The sequence below is a fragment of the Psammomys obesus genome, unplaced genomic scaffold, assembly GCF_907164565.1.
Source record: "Psammomys obesus unplaced genomic scaffold, mPsaObe1.curated_primary_1811, whole genome shotgun sequence".
Classification (NCBI taxonomy): Eukaryota; Metazoa; Chordata; class Mammalia; order Rodentia; family Muridae; genus Psammomys; species Psammomys obesus.
In genome coordinates this window covers 19,583,943-19,603,418 of record NW_026596091.1, presented here as the reverse complement: position 1 = coordinate 19,603,418, position 19,476 = coordinate 19,583,943, and the positions used below count along the sequence as shown (strand labels likewise).

Below are 19,476 nucleotides of genomic sequence, written 5' to 3'. Positions count from 1 at the left end.
ACCCTACAATTTTCCAAATTTTAAAAATAAAAGTTTAAAAGTAAATGTGGGCTAGGGAAGGGGCAAAGGAAGAAAAGAGGGAATGAAGATGGGACTGGGACTAGACGAGGGAGGGGGTTACAGCTGGGAAAAAAGGTGAATAAATTGTAATAAATGAAAAATAAATGAGTATATCAAAAGGTAGAAACTATCTTTTTAATTATTTATCATGCACTATGAGAGCTTATAGGGGTTTAATGAGAATGTGGCCCATAATGCCAGATTTTGTGTGATGTTATGTAAGTAGGTTTAGAAGCTATGGCTAGAGGAAGTATGTCACTGGGGGTGGGCCTTCAGGTTCAAAACTCCAGTGCTTTTGCTGTTTGAATTTTCTTTTTTTTTAATTTTTATTTTTTATATTAATTACAATTTATTCACTTTGTGTCCCCCTCCCTCCTACCTTGCTAATTCTATCCTCCCTCCCTCATCTCCTCCTATGTCCCATTCCAAGTCCATAGATAGGGGAGGACCTCCTCCCCTTCCCTCTGACCCTAGCTTATCCTGTCTCATCAGAACTGGCTGCATTGTCCTCCTCTGTTGCTTTAGACTCTTAAACAAACTTTGGGCAGAGTGCAGGGAATCTTGGAGAGAAGGGGGAAATAGTAAGACCTGGAGAGGACAGGAGCTTCACATTCTGAGCATAGCAACAAAACCAAAATAATTGGGCACAGGGGTATTTTCTGAGACTGATACTACAACCAAGGACCATTCGTGGATATAACCTAGAACCCCTGCTCAGATGTAACCCATGGCAGCTCAGCATCCAAGTGGGTACCCTAGTAAGAGGGACAGAGACTGTCTCTGTCTGAGTTTCCTATCTCTGCTTTTTGGGAGCTGTTAATGATCTGAACTTTCAACTGTTTCTGTTGCCATGTCTGTTACATGTTGCCGCAATTCCCTGACATAACTGACTCTTGACCATCTATAAGTGTAAGTCAAATAAACCCATTTTTTTCTGTAAAGAATAACAGCAGTAAAAATTAAAAAGGTAATGGCCCTTTAAAGAATGACCAAAAAGCACATTATTAAATATTAACCACAAAGTCAACTATATAATATTAATTTGCCTATTTGTTGTGCATTTATAAATTTAAAAATTTTAAATGCATAAAAGATTAATTTCGTGTCTTTTCAATGACTGATACTCCAACCAAGGACCATGCATGGAGATAACCTAGAACCCCTGCACAGATGTAGTCCATGGCAGCTCAGTATCTAATTTCCCTAGTAAAGGGGACAGGGACTGTCTCTGATATGAACTCAGTGGCTGGCTCTTTGATCACCTTCCCCTGATGGAGGAGCACACTTACCTGTCCACAGAGAAAGACAATGCAGCCAGTCCTGATGAGAGCTGATAGGCTAGGTCAGATGGAAGGGGTGGAGGCCTTCCCCTATCAGTGGACTTGGAGATTGGCATGGGATGAGATGAGCAAGGGAAGGTGAGATTGGGAAAGGATGATGGAGGGGGCTACAGTTGGGATAAAAGTGAATAAACTGTAATTAATAAAAAATAAATTAAAAGTAAAAACATTAATTTCTACATAAATGAATTATAAATATTCTTAAAATTGAAAACACACCACTATTTGAGCCAATATTTCTACTTCTTGACTCACAGGAATTACTGTGAATATCCGAATATAGTTAGACAGGAGGAAAGATCATCAGATTAACAATGTGGGACCCTTTTCAGAGCAGTCATATCTCTGAATGAGAACAATGTGTGTATGAAGGCAAAATAACAGATTATCTCTCTATTCTGGATATATTATATTAAATATGTCTCAATATATAACTAAGTATACATTCATTTATTCACATGTTACTTATAAAAGAATTGATAAAATATGGTTAATATTTGAAATGTCAGAACAAACTCGCCTGGACAGCTGGGTCACAGCAATTGAAGGAAGGCTTCATAGTGTTCATCTTCTGAACAAATTGCGTTATACAATGTATCTAGTTTACAAATAGTAAATATCCAATTATATTACACATATATGAAGCATAGTATCTCATTAGCTTTCACTAAAAGCACCTTGTATGTCTACTTTAGAAAAACAATATGTGATCATCGTACCCCCAAGTCCTCCTCCTTGTTTAGCTTCTTTAGGTGTACAGATTTTAGTGTGTATATCCTACCTTTTCTTTAAACTTTTTCTATTTTATCTTATTTTTTCTAATTATTATTTATTTTTTTGTATTAATTACAGTTTATTTACTTTTTATCCCAGCTGTAGCCCCCTCCCTCATTCCTCCCAATCCCACCCTCCTTCTCTCATCTCCTCCCTGCCCCTCTCTAAGTCCATTGATGGGTGAGGTCCTTCTCCCCTTCCACCTGATCCTAGCTGATCAGGTCTCTTCAGGACTGGCTACAATGTCCTCCTCTGTGGCCTGGCAAGGCTTCTCCTGCCTCAGGCATGTGTGTGTGTAGGGGATGGTTAAAGAGCCAGCCATGAGTTCATGTAAGAAATAGTTCTTGTTCTAGGTTATATCCATTCATGTTTCTTGGTTGGAGAAACAGTCTCAGAAAAGACCCCTGGACCCAGATATATTTGGTCCTTGTGGAGCTCCTGTCTTCTCCAGGTCATACTAACTCCCCCTTCTTTCATATGATTCTCTCCTCTCTGCTCAAGGTTTGGTTATGAGTCTCAATATCTGTTTTGATACACTGCTAGGTAGAGTCTTTCAGGGGCCCTCTGGTAAGCTCCTGTCTTGTTACTTGTTTTATCCTATTTCCAATGTCCATCCCATTTGTCTTTCTAAGTGAAGATTGATCATCTTACCCCGGGGTCCTCTTTCTTGCTTATCTTCTGTAGGTGTATAGATTTAAGTATGTTTATCTTAACTTATAGGTCTAGTATCCACTTACAAGTGAGTATACACCATGTGTGTCTTTCTGCTTCTGGGACACCTCACTCAGATCCCACCATTTGCCTGCAAATTTATGACTTCCTTGTTCTTAATTGCTGTGTAGCATTCCATTGTGTAAAAGTACCACATTTTCTGCATCCATTCCTCCGTTGAGGGACATCTGGGTTGTTTCTAGGTTCTGGCTGTTATGAATAAAGCTGCTATGAACATAGTTGAGCAAATGTCCTTGTTGTGTACTTGAGCATCTTTTGGATATATACCTAGGAGTGGTATAGCTGGATCTTGAGGAAGCATTATTCCTAATTATCTGAGAAAGCACCTGATTGATTTCCAAAGTGGTTGAAAGAGACAAATGGGATGGACAGTGGAAGTAGGAGAAAACAAGAAACAGGACAGGCACCTACCATAGAGGGCCTCTGAAAGACTGTACCTAGCAGTGTATCAAAGCAAATGCTGAGACTCATAACCAAATCTTGGGCAGAGTGCAGGGAATCATATGAAAGAAGGGGGAGTTAGTAAGAACTGGAGAGGACAGGAGCTCCACAAGGGCCAAATGTATCTGGGCCCAGGGGTCTTTTCTGAGACTGTTTCTCCAACCAAGGAACATACATGGATATAACCTAGAATCTCTGCTCAGACATAGCCCATGGCAGCTCAGTATCCAAGTGGGTGCCCTTGTAAGGGTGACTGAGAATGTTTCTGACATGAACTTAGTCATGGCTGGCTCTTTGACCACCCCCCCCTCCCCCAGGAAGGAGCAGCTTTGATAGGCTACAGAGGAAGACATTGCAGCCAGTCCTGATGAAACCTGATAAGCTGGAGTTCAAAGGAAGAGGAGGAGGACCTCCCTTATCAGTGGAGTTAGAGAGGGCCATGGAGGAGATAAGGGATGGAGGGTGGGATTGGGAGGGAATGAAGAAGGGGGCTACAGCTGGGATACAAAGTAAATAAACTGTAATGAATATAAAAAAATAAAAATTCAATGAAAAAATAGTATGTGAACTGTTTATTTTAATTATGAAGACATTCACTGAGATTTTCATATGTCAATCTATTAATAATAGCACTAAAATTTTCAGTTCTCAGTTCCAACAATTATTAAAACCATGAATTCTGCCTTAACTAGAAAAACAATTATTGTCTTTCTTCTCTACCTATTGTGACACAGGCAAAGAAGTAGTATAGACTGATTCTTATATGCTTATCTGGAAAGTGTATACAATATTTTAATGAAGTTTTTTCTGATAATTATAGAATTTGGTAGCAAATCTTCATATGATTTCAGTGATGAGATTTTTAAAACAGTCAAAAATTAATGCTTATTTGGGGCGAGCATTGGCAGAATAATATCTAATAGAAAGGACCAAGAAGGCCTTGAACATTCTTACATGAAATCACTTCACTTTAAAAAGAAAGAAGCTGGGCTGGAGAGATGGCTCAGAGGTTAAGAGCACTGCTTATTCTTTCAGAGGTCCTGAGTTCAATTCCCAGCCCCCGCATGGGGGCTCACAACCCTCTATGAGATCTGGCGCCCTCTTCTGGTATATATGTAATAAATAAACAAAATAAATCTAAAAAAACAAACAAACAAACAAACAAAAAACAGGTCTCACTAAAAAGAAAGAAGCCATGCATAAAAATCAGCATACAAGTTAGGGCATAGTTCTATAACAAATTGAAACAAGTAACAAGTATAAATGAAACCTGTTAAGAAGTTTTCTTACAGACTATTTGATACACATTTGTTTGTCAAGAATACTAACCAATCCTTAAATAAATTGTATGAGTTAGCTTACCAATTATGTACTTCCAAATGGCATGAGATTTGTTTTAAAAAGAACTATTTAAATAAAGAAAATACCACAGATGGGATACAATAATCTTTTATTTATTTCTGCATCAGTTATAACTTGAAGAAATGACACTTTATATTTATCATGTGAAGTTTATCAAGACTACTAAGGCAGTATGAAAAGAAGCAGTCCAATGTTTGAAAGATACCTCAGAATTAAAAGGGTTTTCCTTTGTCACTAGAAAAATGTATGTTTTATACATAGCAATAACTCTACTCTGAAAATTTATAAAAGGCAGCCACAGAAATATATTGTCATATACAGTGGAGGTTTAAATAAATACAAAAATAAAAACTTTAATGGGTTAGAAAAGCTTTTATGTACTAATAAAACATAATTCTACAATTAAGAAGAAAAATTATACAGAGTTTTAATTTAGGTATTTAAAAGATATAGTGTGTCTATTACTTCAAACCCAACATTATGAAATATTTTTCTTATATATTCACAATGCTTAGAAGTTATAACATTGCCATTAAATTAAAAGGCATTTGAGTTATTTTAAGTCAGAAACTCTGTTAATTGAAAAAAAAAAGAATGCTTTTCAAGATTTGAATTTTATACAATGTGTGTATGTGCTGAAATACTACATAGTATCACCTGATAACGAATACTTTTTTTATTAACTAGAAATGATGTCACATTGATAAAATTCATAACAATGTAAAGATCTACTATTTACTCCCTAACTTTATAGGTAGAATTTCCACTGATATTTTAAAGCTTATGAATGTGCAAGCATACTTAAAAATTGCACAAGTAAATATAATGTAAAAAAAAAATCACTGAAGATGTTAAAAACCCTTGACTATTTAGCAGTTCAATTTACAAATAGAACAAGAGTCTAAGAAGCTGGTTATTACCAAGTTAGAAAGGCAGGTAATAAAGCAGTAAGATCAAACTGTAGTGGGTGAGTGGAGTTAGAAGATCACAAACATATATTACAGCCTTATGCATAAGAGAAGCTCAAGAGAAGTACATCTAGAATATTCGTAGGTCCAGACATAAGGGATTAGAACTGCCTAGAGGCAACACAATTGTGTGAAAGAAAAGAACACTTTAACATGGTTAAAGTAGGTAGTTGTTGGGAGTGGTAGCACAAGCCTTACTCCCAGCACTCTATAGACAAGAGTTTTAAGAAGGGCATGCCAGGACTGTCAGGGCTACAAGAGAAACCCGGTCTCCAAAAACAAAACAAAACAAGCAAGAACAACAAAGAAAGCAGGTAACATTTCAATGCACAGTATGAGGAGAGGGAAATGGTCCTCCTGAGCAGAAGGATGCAAAGCATGTCCTAAGAACCTAGTTTTTGGAAAAATAAGCATCATAAACTATAGCTTGCTTCTTCTCGCTGCATATGGCCATTTCCTGATTAATCTACCAGGCTACTTAAGGGCTTGTAATTCACTAAGTCTCTAAAGATAATTAAAGCATTAACCCTTCAAGTTCTGTATTTATAAGCTTAATCATAATTTTAGCAATAAATAGTGTAGCATCCATGAGATCACTCATTATTTCTATTTGTAAAAATATGTTCATATTTAACTATGTTAGAGCCTCACCATAGGAAGTAATTGCCATGTGATTTAGTGTAATGAACAAGGGCAAAAATATATTTTAAAAATTAAGGAAAAGTGTAAGATCTGCAATGAGTTTAGAAAGTCTGCATTCTAACAGAAGTTTTCAACAACCTTTACAGTAAAATGCAGAATTACACCTTAGACACCATCATTCTAAGTAACTGTGTGAAAACAGAAGTTAGTTCAGTGTTCCAGAAACTGAAACTCTGTGACTGACTCTCATCACAACTGTTTATAAAGTTAATGTGGTCAAGTTGGGTAATGAGATACACAACACTTGTTTTCTTACCAAACATATAATCCAAAGAGACAGCTTTCATTAAAAAAAAGTAAAAATGGCTTATCATTTATAATAACTTTCTGAATTTAATCTATTAGTAACAATGAATATGTCAACAATTTAGCACGTGTTTTAGTTATCTAACGGTGTCCCTTTTACAAATAGCTATTCCACTCTTTTTTTAGAAATAATTTATGTGAACCTTATTACTTACTATTTATTCTAGTACTGCCATGGAATGGAAATACTTATTTTATGGCCTGAAAATATTGTGGTTTTAAAATATGGTAACCTGGGTATTTTCCAGATATGAAACTCTATGGAAATATAAATATCTTCCCAAAGATAAATGAAGCAGGTAAAGGTAGCAGGAAGAAAGAACAGCTGGAAAGAGCAATTAAAGACATTTAGTCCAAAAAAAAAAAAAACAAACCATGGCCAAATATCTATAATATGTTATAGATATATTAACATATATAATCTAATATAAATAGTGTTCTTTTTCCTTTGTTGTTCATTTTAGATGCTGGTGCTTAATTTCCATGTGTCATTATTTAAGAAGAAATTTTTTTGCTCTTGTTTATTTCTGAGATGAGTGGGGAACATTTTGCTTTCTTACATAACTAAATGCGCAATAACAAGCCCCTCAAAAGTAAAAGTTTTATCTTCAAAGCAAAAAAAGAAAGAAAGAAAATAAAAAAATACCTGGTAAAATCTTGTCATGTCTTAAAACCTTTCAAACTTTAAAAGAGAGAGCTGTTAAAAGTTGTACAACTTTGTATCAAAGAGACACATTCTAGGAACGATATCTAATGTCTACCTACTATAAATACACCAACAAATTTTTACTTTATGTGTCCTGACATGTGTAAAATGTGCCAATTAAAGAAAATTAAAGTACACCAATATTCAGTAAATAGCAAAATGATAAATTTAATTTTTGGCTGTGATGGCATCCCACCTTTACTGAAAGAAGGGAGAAAGAGAAGGTGGGTGAAGAAAGAAAAGAAAAAGTAAGCAAGAGGACAGAAGAGAGAGTAAATGTCTATCAAAACCAAAGAAAATAGCATCATTATTGACAGGGATGACAGAATCCAAATAATGAATTCAATTTCTTGAATTTCCCTTGTGCTTTGGACAACTTAAACATACTGAGCTGTTGCAAGCACCCAGAAATTTCTCTGACAGACGGGTTACAGTATATCAGAATAAACTTTCAGTTCTACTCTGTGTGTTCCCAGAGAAGAGAAAACTGATATATCCACACAAAGGACCATAAACTCCACTTCAACTTACACAGTTAAGGCATGAATAAAATTACAGTTGCTTTCTTCTCTAGCCTACACTACTCCTTCCAAAATAATGAACCTTCACGTAGCATTGACTTAATCAGAGAACCTAAGGAGCAAATAGTAAGAGCTTATCCATATTTCGCGATCATGTTAGACCTACTAAGAAAGAAAAAAAAGCTGATTGTGTGTAACACTTGACTTTGCTTCATCTGCACCCAAGCTGATCGACGGTCAGAAATTACACATGTCCCAACAGCTTCCTTTCCCTTAGACTTAAACAGACAGAGGTCAGGAAGAGACACAGACAGTATATTTTACAGCTTAACTATTGAAAACACAAGATTTGAGTTAATTCATATTTGACATATATATGTATATGTCAGGATCGGACCTGCACTTCACAGACTTAACACATTCTAACGATAAAATATTGTCAAAAATTAGAAACTCATGTTCATTTTTACTTTCTCATGCTTGCTGTATGAAAGTTTGATGAACAAAGTTGAGAACTGTTCATATCATTCATGTCTCGTTAAAGCTGTGGAAGAATTATCAATCAATTCCCATTAGAAGGTTTGGGTGCTGCGAAACCATAAGCTAATACTTAATACATTCCTAATACACAGATTTTTTGCTTGAACCTATAATAAAGCCAAACTGGAAATACTATATGAAAACAAGTAATGGTGTTAGAGATGTCCACTAGCTTTTATTAACTACCCAATACTTTAGCACTGTTTACACTTTCACAGAGTTATAAATGGAGGAGAGTTCCTTGTGAAATCACACCAAACATCATTGATGCTTAGAAGGAATCCGCGTGAGTTAAGTTGACAAGAGCAGTACATCGCCCATAGTCGTTTCAGAGTCCTGACTGTGGTTGGAACTGATGCCAGTGTCTGAATCTGTGTCATTTGGGTATGTGTTGGACACCCTTTGAGTTAATGGAGGGATCTCCCCATTGCTGCTGGGAGCCTCACTTTCCTGTCCTCCGTTTTCTTTTAACTGGCATCCATCTTTGTGGCTAACGTGAAGGGAACTGAACTCCTTCGCTAGGAGTTGGTATTCCCTTTCTTTCATCTGAAGCAATGAGTCACTGTATTTAATCTCTTTCTGGATGCCACTCAAGTGAGAGTGGATTTTCAAACCAGCTTTCATACTTTTCTCCAAATCGCACTTTATGCTTTCTAAATCGGAGTTTTCCAACTCACACGCTGTTGCCCCCTCTGGGTCTTCAATTCCGTCAATGCCCATGCTCTTCACCTCTCTCTCAATCTCAGCAGACAGCTTATCAATGAGGACTCTGTAGTACTGTAGCCGTTCCTCTAGGTGTGCCACCCCCTCACTGTCGTTCAGGTCCTCTAGAGTCTCGTTGTCCTCAGACTGAAAGTCCAGCTTTTGCTCATTTTCACTGAACCTGGGCATTAAGTATGCCTCCTGAACGTAATTGTCCCCATCATTCCCGAGCCGGTCCAAGTGGATCTTAGCTTCACATTTTTCGATTTCCATATCTAACTCTTTCATTCGTTTCACTTGCTGGTGAATAGTGTGGTCCTGAGAAATAATCAGATGAACTAAACTCTCCATATTGTCTCGATCATGAGAAACTGTGTCCTGCTTAATTTTAGCCAGTTTCCGGAAGGTTTTCTTGACTATTCGTTTTTGCTTATCCGGTGGTAAAGTTTTCATGTAATTTGCTGGGCTGAGCTCCCAAGGCTTTTCACTATTTTGCACTGGTTTGGTTTCAGCTGTCCGCCACAGAGGAACCGGGAGAAAGGCATCTGTTTTAACCAAAACAAACTGCATATTGGGCTGCTCATCTCCCCAGGCCTTCCACAGCTTCAGAATCCTCGTTAGCGGAGGAAGGGCCCGCTCTGAGCCCCTCCACTTTTCAACGATGCAGTAGTCGCTGGCCTTGCCCAAAAGAAATCGCTTCTCTCCAAATGTAGCCTCATGCTCCTCCAGCAAAGCCTGGATGACATCGGTGGAAGTGGTGCGTTTAGTTAATCCACAGACAATCTTCTCATCCTGGCAAACCCAAACCACAATTTCCTTCTCTTCAGAATCCATGTCCTTAGTTGGAGATCTAAAAGGAAAACAAAGGGTGTTATATTTCTGTCATCACCTGCGTAAACTCAGAAAGACGGTTTAGCATTAATGCCTTTTCTTGCCTCTACTCTGAATGAGAGTCATGCTTTTAGGTTCTGACTGCAGAAGAACAGGAAGATATACTCGGGGATCTGAATGTAAAACTTTTGGATTTCTGTTCAGTTTTCTTTTTTGGCTGATTATAGAAAGGGCAAATTGTCAGTGAAAAAAAATCGAAATGCTTTTCATTTAATAATTTAAAGTTAGTCTTGATACACTGATGATAATCACTGAGAGGACAGCAAAGAAGATCAAAGGTGAGCCCTTTTCCTTTTTCCTGGAGTTTTTTTTTTTTTTTTTTCGATGCAAAAACAAGAGGTTTTATTGCTATCGCCATAGGGTCGCCCCTCCAAAGACAGGAGACTACCCAGAACATGCAAAGCACAGGGTTTTTATACCTGAAAATCAGATCACTTTTACTCTATAGTTTATAGCTGGTTGTAGATAGTTTACAGCTGGTTGTTTCTCAGAACAGTTCACCCAGCCCTTCAAGAGCTCTCTGCACCTGGCTTCAATTCAAAGAAAAAAAAATGGAAATAGAGGTAGGAGTGATCAGATTAAGTATTATAGTCACAGAGTTAAAAATACTTGCCTCTATGGTTCTATATTTAAAACATTCATTCTTTCATTGAACAGGTGTTTTTGCTACATTGACTCTGTGCCAAGCATGTCTGACATTACTGCCCATCAGTAACACAGGAGTATGTAACAACAACAAAAGTATCATGATCAGTTTTAGCACTGCTGTGACAAAATCTCTGACATGGACTACTCAAAGGAGGAAGGACTTATCCACAACCTCAGAAGGTTCATTCTGATACCCAGAGCCATGTGTTTGGGAAGAACATCATGATAGGGTAGGAGACATATGGAATAGGGAGCATGGTACACAGGAAGTACAAAGACAGCTTATGACATGGTCAACAAGAAACAAACAAGACTGAGAGAAAGGAATCATGGCGCTTTGTGACTCTATGTGACCTTAATCACTTCCTTGAGGTTACAGAACACCATAGTTACATAAAGTTTCTATCTCCATATTATTGTTAGTATATGGCAGGCTTAAGTCCCTGCATATTTTGTCAAGTCACAAATATAGAAAGAGGCATGGAGGGATTTTCAAGTTTGTGCATTAAATGTTTTACATGTGGATTAAATAAAAACAAAATGTGCTACTGTTATTTAACTTTATGGTGAGAGAGGTGGGCGCACAGTATTCGCTGAAATTTGCTCAGTTCCTCTACAAGGACTGCTCTCATTTGCAGCTGTGTGTTAACTTCTGCGATGCTTTTAAAGAATCCATCGTGTCTCTAAGCTGATACAGTAGTGAAGTTTTCTGGCTGCCTTGAGCAACTGCATTAGCTGATAAAACATGTATATTAAAAACAACAATAATAAAACAAACACAAACCCCAAGCCATTTCCTCCTCTGTTCTCTCGTTGGAAACCATTAGTTGTGATATTCAGCAATGGTTGCCATTTGACCTGTGAGTTCTTCAGCCCTGTATTAGTGGTTTGAATGATACTGGAATGCAGGAAGCAAAACATCCATTTTGTGAAGAGTCATAGTGATGTCTTTCCACCCGTTCCCAGAACTACTATACCAACTGAGATGTTTTCTGCTTTGAAAGGATCAAGTTTTCATACACTAGTTTTCCCTACCCCAAAGACTGCAAATTTTTAGCTTTTGTCAACAAGCTACAATAATGTTGTGGACAATAAAGAAAAAAATATTTATTTTATATTATATGCACTGTAAAGTGGGCTTATAGTAATCCTACAATCTCACTGTTTGTGCTTTGTTTTATCAGAGCTGAAGACTGAACCCAGGGCCTTGCAATTGGTAGGCAAGCGCTCTACCACTGAGCTAAATACCCAACCCTGTTTGTGGCCTTTTTTCAAATATCCAACCAATGTTTACATATTTTATTTTCTTTTAATTTTATTTTTTCTTCACAATTTATTCATTATATATCCCGATTGAAACCTCCTCCCTAAATTTCCTCCAGTCCCACCTTCCCTCCTTCTTCCCCTATCCCCTTCCCCCAGTCCACTGAATGGGAGAGTTCTCCACCACTGCCATCTGCCCATAGCTTGTTAGGTCTCATCAAGACTACCTGTATGCTTTTCCTCCATGGCCTGGCAAAGCTGCATTATCAGCGATGAATGATCAAAGAGCAGGCAACCGAGTTCATGATACAGGCAGCCCCTGCTCCCCTCACTCAGAGATTGACATGGAGGCTGTGCTGCCAAATGCCCACATCTGTCCTGTTGATGTATTTTCTATGTGTGGCTGTTACTAAACATTTGGGATTTTTTTTTACAGCCGTTATTCAAACAAAGTAATGGTTAAAACTTCTGCTACTTGACTTAACACATTTAAATATAATGACCACTCAATACTGATTTTAGGCAGTAAATCTTTAATAACTTGGATGTGTTTTATCATTTCTAAAATGTATTTTGTAGTTGGCTTAGAATTTTCAAAACTAGTTATTTCTTGATACTACTCTGACTGAATTTCTATTCAACCACTAAACAAATGTTTCCTAATCACTTCTATGGGGACTGTACATTATACAAAGGCAGGCATGATTTACAAGACTGTCTCTTGCACAATATGGGAACAGAGTAAAAAAAAAAAAAAGTCCCCATACATTAATCCAATCAGAAATCTTAAAGGTTCTTTTAAAAAGTAATTGTATCATTTGAGCATTGCAAAATGTAGTCATCTGCTATGGATGAACATTTTAACACTAAAACTTTAGAGAGAAGGGCTTGTTTCTTCATCTCTAGTTTATGCTGCAGTTCTGACCTAGCCTGTCGATTTTTTGAAGTATGCTATGTAAATAAAGTCATGCTATCTACAAATATATACATAATAAAAGGCGAAAAATACAGACTTAATGTGCTAACTTGGTTTGTGATACAATGTAATTAATTAGTGCTTATCTAATGAATGCAGTTGTAATGGTTGAGATCTGTGACTAATGTAGCAGGGCCTTGTTACCTGAAAATAAAAACATTTAGATACAAAGTACATCTAGGAGTATAGTTTTGTTTGGGGTTTTGGTGTGTCCCAAAACACACAGTGTGGTCATCAAACTCTATTGCTGTGTCAGAACGCCTGAGAAAACAACTTAAGAGGGAAAGAATTTTCTTTGGCTCATGGTTTGAAAATGACAATCCACGGTCAGGTGGCTCAGTCTTGTCTTGGAACTCGGGTGGTAAGTTATGGTGCAGAGGGTTCAGTGGAACAGAAAGGCTCACTGTATGGGATCAAGAACCAGAGAACAACTGGAAAGATCCAGGGACAAGGTGTAAATATCAAGAACAAGGCCCCAAATGTCCATCTTCTCCTTCTGCTCCTTAGCATCCTATCTAGAAACTCGAAAAGCGGTGCAGTCTGTAGATAAAAGCAGACCTCATGATCCAGTGAACTTTTAATTACTGGAGCCACAAATACATCCACAGTTCATACACAAACTTATAGGCTATAGGCCCACTAAAACTGATTTTAATGTCTTTGATTTGGAAAACCTCATAATCTAATAGTTCATTTCTAGTAGGTATTTGTATCCCAATGGCTTAACAACATTTATAAAGAGATTCAATTTTAATATAATTATATATATATTTAATATTTGGGGTGCAGTTTATAATATCCTTGTTTATTCCATCTTAATAAATTACCTAAACTTCTTCCTAAATGTTGAAAATATTTGTATGTATTTACTATTTACAAATTAGTGGAATTACATAACTGTCAGATATTTTATGGGTTTTGGTAATCACAAAGTTTAGAAATCATGTGTGTTGAACTTATAAATATTCTGTTTATTGATGGGAGAACTGAGACAAGGAATGGTAACTAACTTTACTAACATCATGTATCTAAGAAAGAGGGTGAGTGATCCTCTCAGCTCTCACTTTAGAACAGAGACTACTAATCTATTAATACAAATTACAGTAGCCATTATGAGTACCTGTCCAGAAGCATCTCTGTGCTTGCCAATATATCACATTTCAACACTTCTTTTTAAGTTAATTTTTTTGGAATCCAAACCTTTGTTTTACAGTTCACTTGTTATAATTGACATATGCACTTGATTTAATACTTTTAGATGAAGCAAAAAACAGTATAAGCTTGACAATATATTTTAACATATTATTATATTTGATAATTTTACAAATACAGGTCTCTCATAGAACTATTCTATTTATTGTCTAACTCACTTCTGTCTATTTTATCTTATAGTTGTTTGCTTTAAAATAGGTTAGGTTAATACACAGAAAAAAAATTTAAAAAATCAATTATACATAGGATGTTTCATTTAAATTGGTAAGTAGTTTTTCTTCTATGAAATTCTAATGAAATTAATTCATCAAATTAGTGAAAAAATAAAATGAAAAATCACATAGCCTGAAAAATGATTGAAAACTTTATTCTTAACTATCACTAACAGGCATGTTGAGGTCAAAAATATTTTCTTAATTCTCTGTAATCTTCACTTTAAGGCTATGAGATAAATATGTGACTCAGCTTTGTCACAGTGGTTATCACAAATATCAAATGCACAAATCTCTTAAGATTGTAAAAAGTTACTTGTGTAAGAAGCCATTATGTATAATAAGAGTAAAGTAGACTATCATTTTTATTTAATGAAGAGGAAGATATTTTTATTCAGTAATCATGTTGAACTTACTGCAATGATTCACAATCTTATTCCATACATATTTTAACATGTTGTAATATTTTTCACCTGTCCAAACTAGTCAATTCTTTTCAATGTACACTACTAATATTAAGTAATTCCTTACTTCACAACTTCACAAATTGTATTCTTAAAAATCATAAATTTATTGGATTAAAAATGAGTGAACATGCTTGTGATTGTCTCCTATTTATAATTTGACTGGTTGTACTAATATGCTATATTTCATAGCTTTTTTAGAATAGCTTCATCAAAAATTTAGGAGTTTTTTATAACAAGTGTAGCATCACATATGCTAATTACAACCTTAATTATAGGGACTTTCTCACATTCTCTCCTAAATAATAGTAAATTATTGAATATTAAATATTTTATGTGATATGTATCATCAAATAGGAACACAAAATATTCATTCACTAATAATTAAATTAATGGCACAAAGTTCACACAATCAAGATGAGTTGTCTTAGAAATTCACCATTGATACCATCAAGTATTCCACTGAATAACTACTGTGAATAAAACATGACAAGATAAATTAAAGTTTTAGGTCTTGAAGTTTTAAGATAAAATTTAAGTGAAATACTACCTATGGCATTACAATATCAAATGAAGACTCTCAGATCACGTCTTCATACAACAGGGTGAATGGATAAACTGCCATTAGTTCTTGTCAAAAAATGGACCAGACATTGAAGATGGAATACAGAACTAAAGAGAAGATTCCCTTAACAGAATATAGAAGATAACAATAAGTTGAATATGAATACAAAAAAAAACCTTACCAGTGTAACTCTTAATTTCACAACAAACCTATTTCAAAACAATAAGAATCAGTAGATATAACTAATATTTGCATTGCTTCTCAATCAAGTATTTCCCTATGATACAATCTATAGATTACATCAATATTTGAAACTGTGGAAACATTTTTTTTTCTGTAGAACCTATGTAAAAATTCCTTATTTCCTATGCCAGCCTGAAATGTATGCTATGAATACAATTTAGTTATCATGCACTTTGTTGCTGTTGTTGTTACTTGAACCTCTGTAGAGCAAGGCTTTAGGAAAGAAAATCAAGATAATTTTCAGGTCCTTGTCCTAGTGACATCTGTGCTGGAAACTGTGATCACCTTAATGGAAGACAATGAGCTGAGAAGAGTTGGGGGAACATTAGTCTTACCTGGCTACCCATGACCCAGTCTCCTTTTCCTCTTCTTACTACTATTTATTTTTCAAGCTAAAGATTCTTCTGATGATCTTTCACCCTAGATTACTTTACAAATCTTGACCCATTGTCAGTGTTTGCCAACACTTGTAGGTTATGCATGAGTGGCCACACAGCACTGACATCTGCTCTCAATACAGATTGAGGTTAGGAACACTTCTACTGTGCATGTTGGTGGCCACACACTACTGACATCTGCTATGTAGAACCTAGTAACACAAATATCCTCAGTTTATAAGAGAAGTCCCTCATAGCAAGAAACGGTCTCATCTAAAACACTGGTAATGACACTGTTTAAAGTATAGCTTTTTCACTTGTGACTCAAGACCCCACAAGTGATGCCCGAATAAGGTCAGGTTTAGTCAATGGAAAGCACTATTTTTACACCCTATTAAAGTTTCTGTCTTCATTAGGAAACAGACATCAGGCTAGTAAATATGCAGCACAGGTTGTAGGGTGAAGGGAGATGTGTGGGTACAGTGTTCTGGGAATAAACAAGGACACCTGGTTGATTACTGGCTGTGGTAGGAGGAGTCAGTGTAATGTATTACCATTGCATTGCTCTCTGACTCTTTCCCTGAAACCTCGCTTGTGTTAGACAGAATGAACATGCAAGATCCCAGCTAAGGGAATTTCTGATCTCTCAAAATTAATGAGAAGAGGAGGGCAAGGCAAGATGCCTCGAATGTTTTTGGATGAAATGGAAATATCCAGCTATGACTTCAGAAAAAGATGACAATCTTTCTCATTTATTGCTATTGAGTTGTGAGAATGTTAGGAACAGATAAATCAACCAGTCACAGCCTTCATGGGATGTCTCAGCAATAAAACTACAATTAATGTACCATTATATACTTTTTTATCCAAATAACAGCATAGAATGTAATTCAGTCTTGTGAAATATTTTTACTTATTTGTTCATTTAAAAGTGTGTTGTGTGTGTGTGGGGGGGGGGGGAGGTTTGCCCCTAACACATGCCCAGGACAGAGAAGAATGTTCCAGAGTCAGGTCACTTCTTCCAACATATAGATCCCCGAAATTGAACTCAAGTGTCTGGTGCAACAACAAACGCCTTCATCCAGTGAGTCATCTCCCCAACTCCCTAGAACCTACAGACACTAAGAACACAAAGAACACTGTCTAAAAGTAATTATTCACATGAGTTGCTATACAAACAAATAAACAGAAAATAAACAAAAAGAGCAACTAATTATATTTTTGCTGTTACTTGTTAGATATGAAGCAAGGATCAATAGAATGCCAATAAATGCTTTTTATTCAAAGTTCTCATTCCATGAGGAAATGAAAATTCTATTCCTAGATTTTAATTTATAATATAATATATACTCTTGCTGTGTTCTAAGAAGACATTATTTTATCATATTAACATTATGCAATTTTAATGCAATGCAAGAAAGCAAATTCAACAAAATAAAATCAGTACAACATAAAGTCACATCTTAATACCTACAGCTCTTGGTTTGGGGACCTCATATCTCAAAAAATGATACAATCAAGAAATTTTTAAGTTCCTTATGTAAAATGATATGATAGTCACACACCATCTTCACACTTCCCATCATATTTTTTGAATCATTCCAAAATACCTGTATGTGAAAGATTCAAGTATTTTGATAAACTGTCCTGTTTGGATAATAATGACAAGAGGAAGAAAGAGGTCTGAGTATATTCATTACAGATGAAATTGTTTTTATACTTTAGGCCTGTGGCTGGTTTAATTCATGAGCGCAGAACCCTCCACCATGCAGAGTTGCATGCGTTATTCACCCTAGGCAACGAGTATTCTGAAGAACAGAGAACAAATACTGTTTTAGAATAAATTAACTTTAAGGAAGTATGTAGCAGAAAACATTTTTGGCTTGTGTTTGTCCTGTGCATATGTTTTCATTTTGCATGTGTCTGCATACACATGTATGTGGTTGTATGTGCTCACCTTTGCACATATGTACATGTGGAAGCCAGAAGTTGAAACCATTTGGTACCCTCACCAATTTTTTTCCACAATATTTAGTGAGGCAGGGTTCCAAGGAGCTGGTTAACCTAGCCAGCTTACTAGGGGGAATCCCAGTCTCTGACTCATGAGTACAGGAATGAGAAATGGTTACCACACTTGCCTGGCTTTTATGTGGGTTCTGGGGCTGTAGATTCAGGCCCTCACACTTTCACAGAAATGCTTTACCCATGAAGCCAATTTTACAGCCCAAATCACAGATTTTAGTCACTCATAATAGCCCAATTTTTCATGAAAATACTAATGGCCATGGCAGTTATGACATTCCTTCAAACAGACCTTTTTCACCTTATTCCACAAAACTACTAAGACAGGACTTTATGTTGTACTAATTTTACTTTGTTGTTTCTTGATAAAGAATAAGTTCGCTAACTTAAGATATATGCCAGAGGTTATAAATTTGTTTTCAGGCTGTAAACCCAGATATATTGAAATTATAAAGCTTAAAATATTGAAGATGACATAATCATATCGGATGTTAAACAATAACTAAAATGTCACAGGAACTTTATGACTGATAGTTCCTAATTCCTAATTCAGTAGCACTTTACTTTTCCCAAGCACTATAGACTGTCAATTTGCAACAATTATTAGCTTAGCTGACACACTGCCCCAGTTTTATCATTGTTTTATGAGAGATGTGTGTATGTTTGTGCAGTTAGCTTTGTGATAGAAGGCATGACAAAAAAATGAAACTTACAGGTAAAACTTGATAAGGACAAAATATTAAATATGTAATTAAAAAATTAAATTACATAAGTCTACTTAATTTGTTTCTTTTTGCTAGTTACCTCAGAATAGTGTAGGCATTTGAAAAACAACGCATAGGTTATTTTAATTTTCCTCAGCATTTATTTGTTAGTTGAATTTTAAGGAATGTGCTGGAATGCTGAGGAGGCCACGCACTCAGGAAGCAGAGGCAGAAACATCAGAAGTTTGAGACTAGTCCAAAAACAAACAAAGATGACATGTTGACTTTTCTGTACAGGAAATTGTCATGTAGCTGGGAAGGAAAAGTGGTGTGCAAAGATATCCATTTCCTCGTAGCCTTTCGGCACATGTGCTTTTAAACACACAGTAGGATGATAATAACAATTAATGGATGCTTACTGTGAGCTGTGTCTGCAGCATTCCAAATCATTTTCATGCTATTATTTACTTAATCCTCATCACAAAATAAAGTTATAAACTTATAAGCCCAGTTTATAGATAAGTAAGTATGGGTCATTTTGTATATACCAATTTTATTCAAAATTATACCATTAAGTATTTTCCCACCATGTTGATTATCCATTCTATATAAACTCTTCTTTAAAAGTGATGTTTTGTTGAGTCCTATTACATTTTCTCAAACAACAACTGTCTCTCCTAGTATTGGGATCTAAAATCTCTTTCTTTCTTTCTTTCTTTCTTTCTTTCTTTCTTTCTTTCTTTCT

The 19,476-nt window shown here is 35.9% G+C and overlaps 1 protein-coding gene across 1 annotated transcript in view; it reads right to left on the bottom strand.

The window, feature by feature from the left end:
• Positions 1-8,443: 8,443 nt before the first annotated feature.
• Positions 8,444-19,476, bottom strand: part of Rassf9 (Ras association domain family member 9) — a 32,922-nt gene continuing 21,889 nt past the window's right edge. The window contains exon 2 of the mRNA XM_055627941.1: positions 8,444-10,004. Coding sequence (XP_055483916.1) covers positions 8,744-10,004 — 1,261 coding nt within the window. The 3' untranslated portion in view covers positions 8,444-8,743. The remainder of the gene's footprint in view (positions 10,005-19,476) is intronic.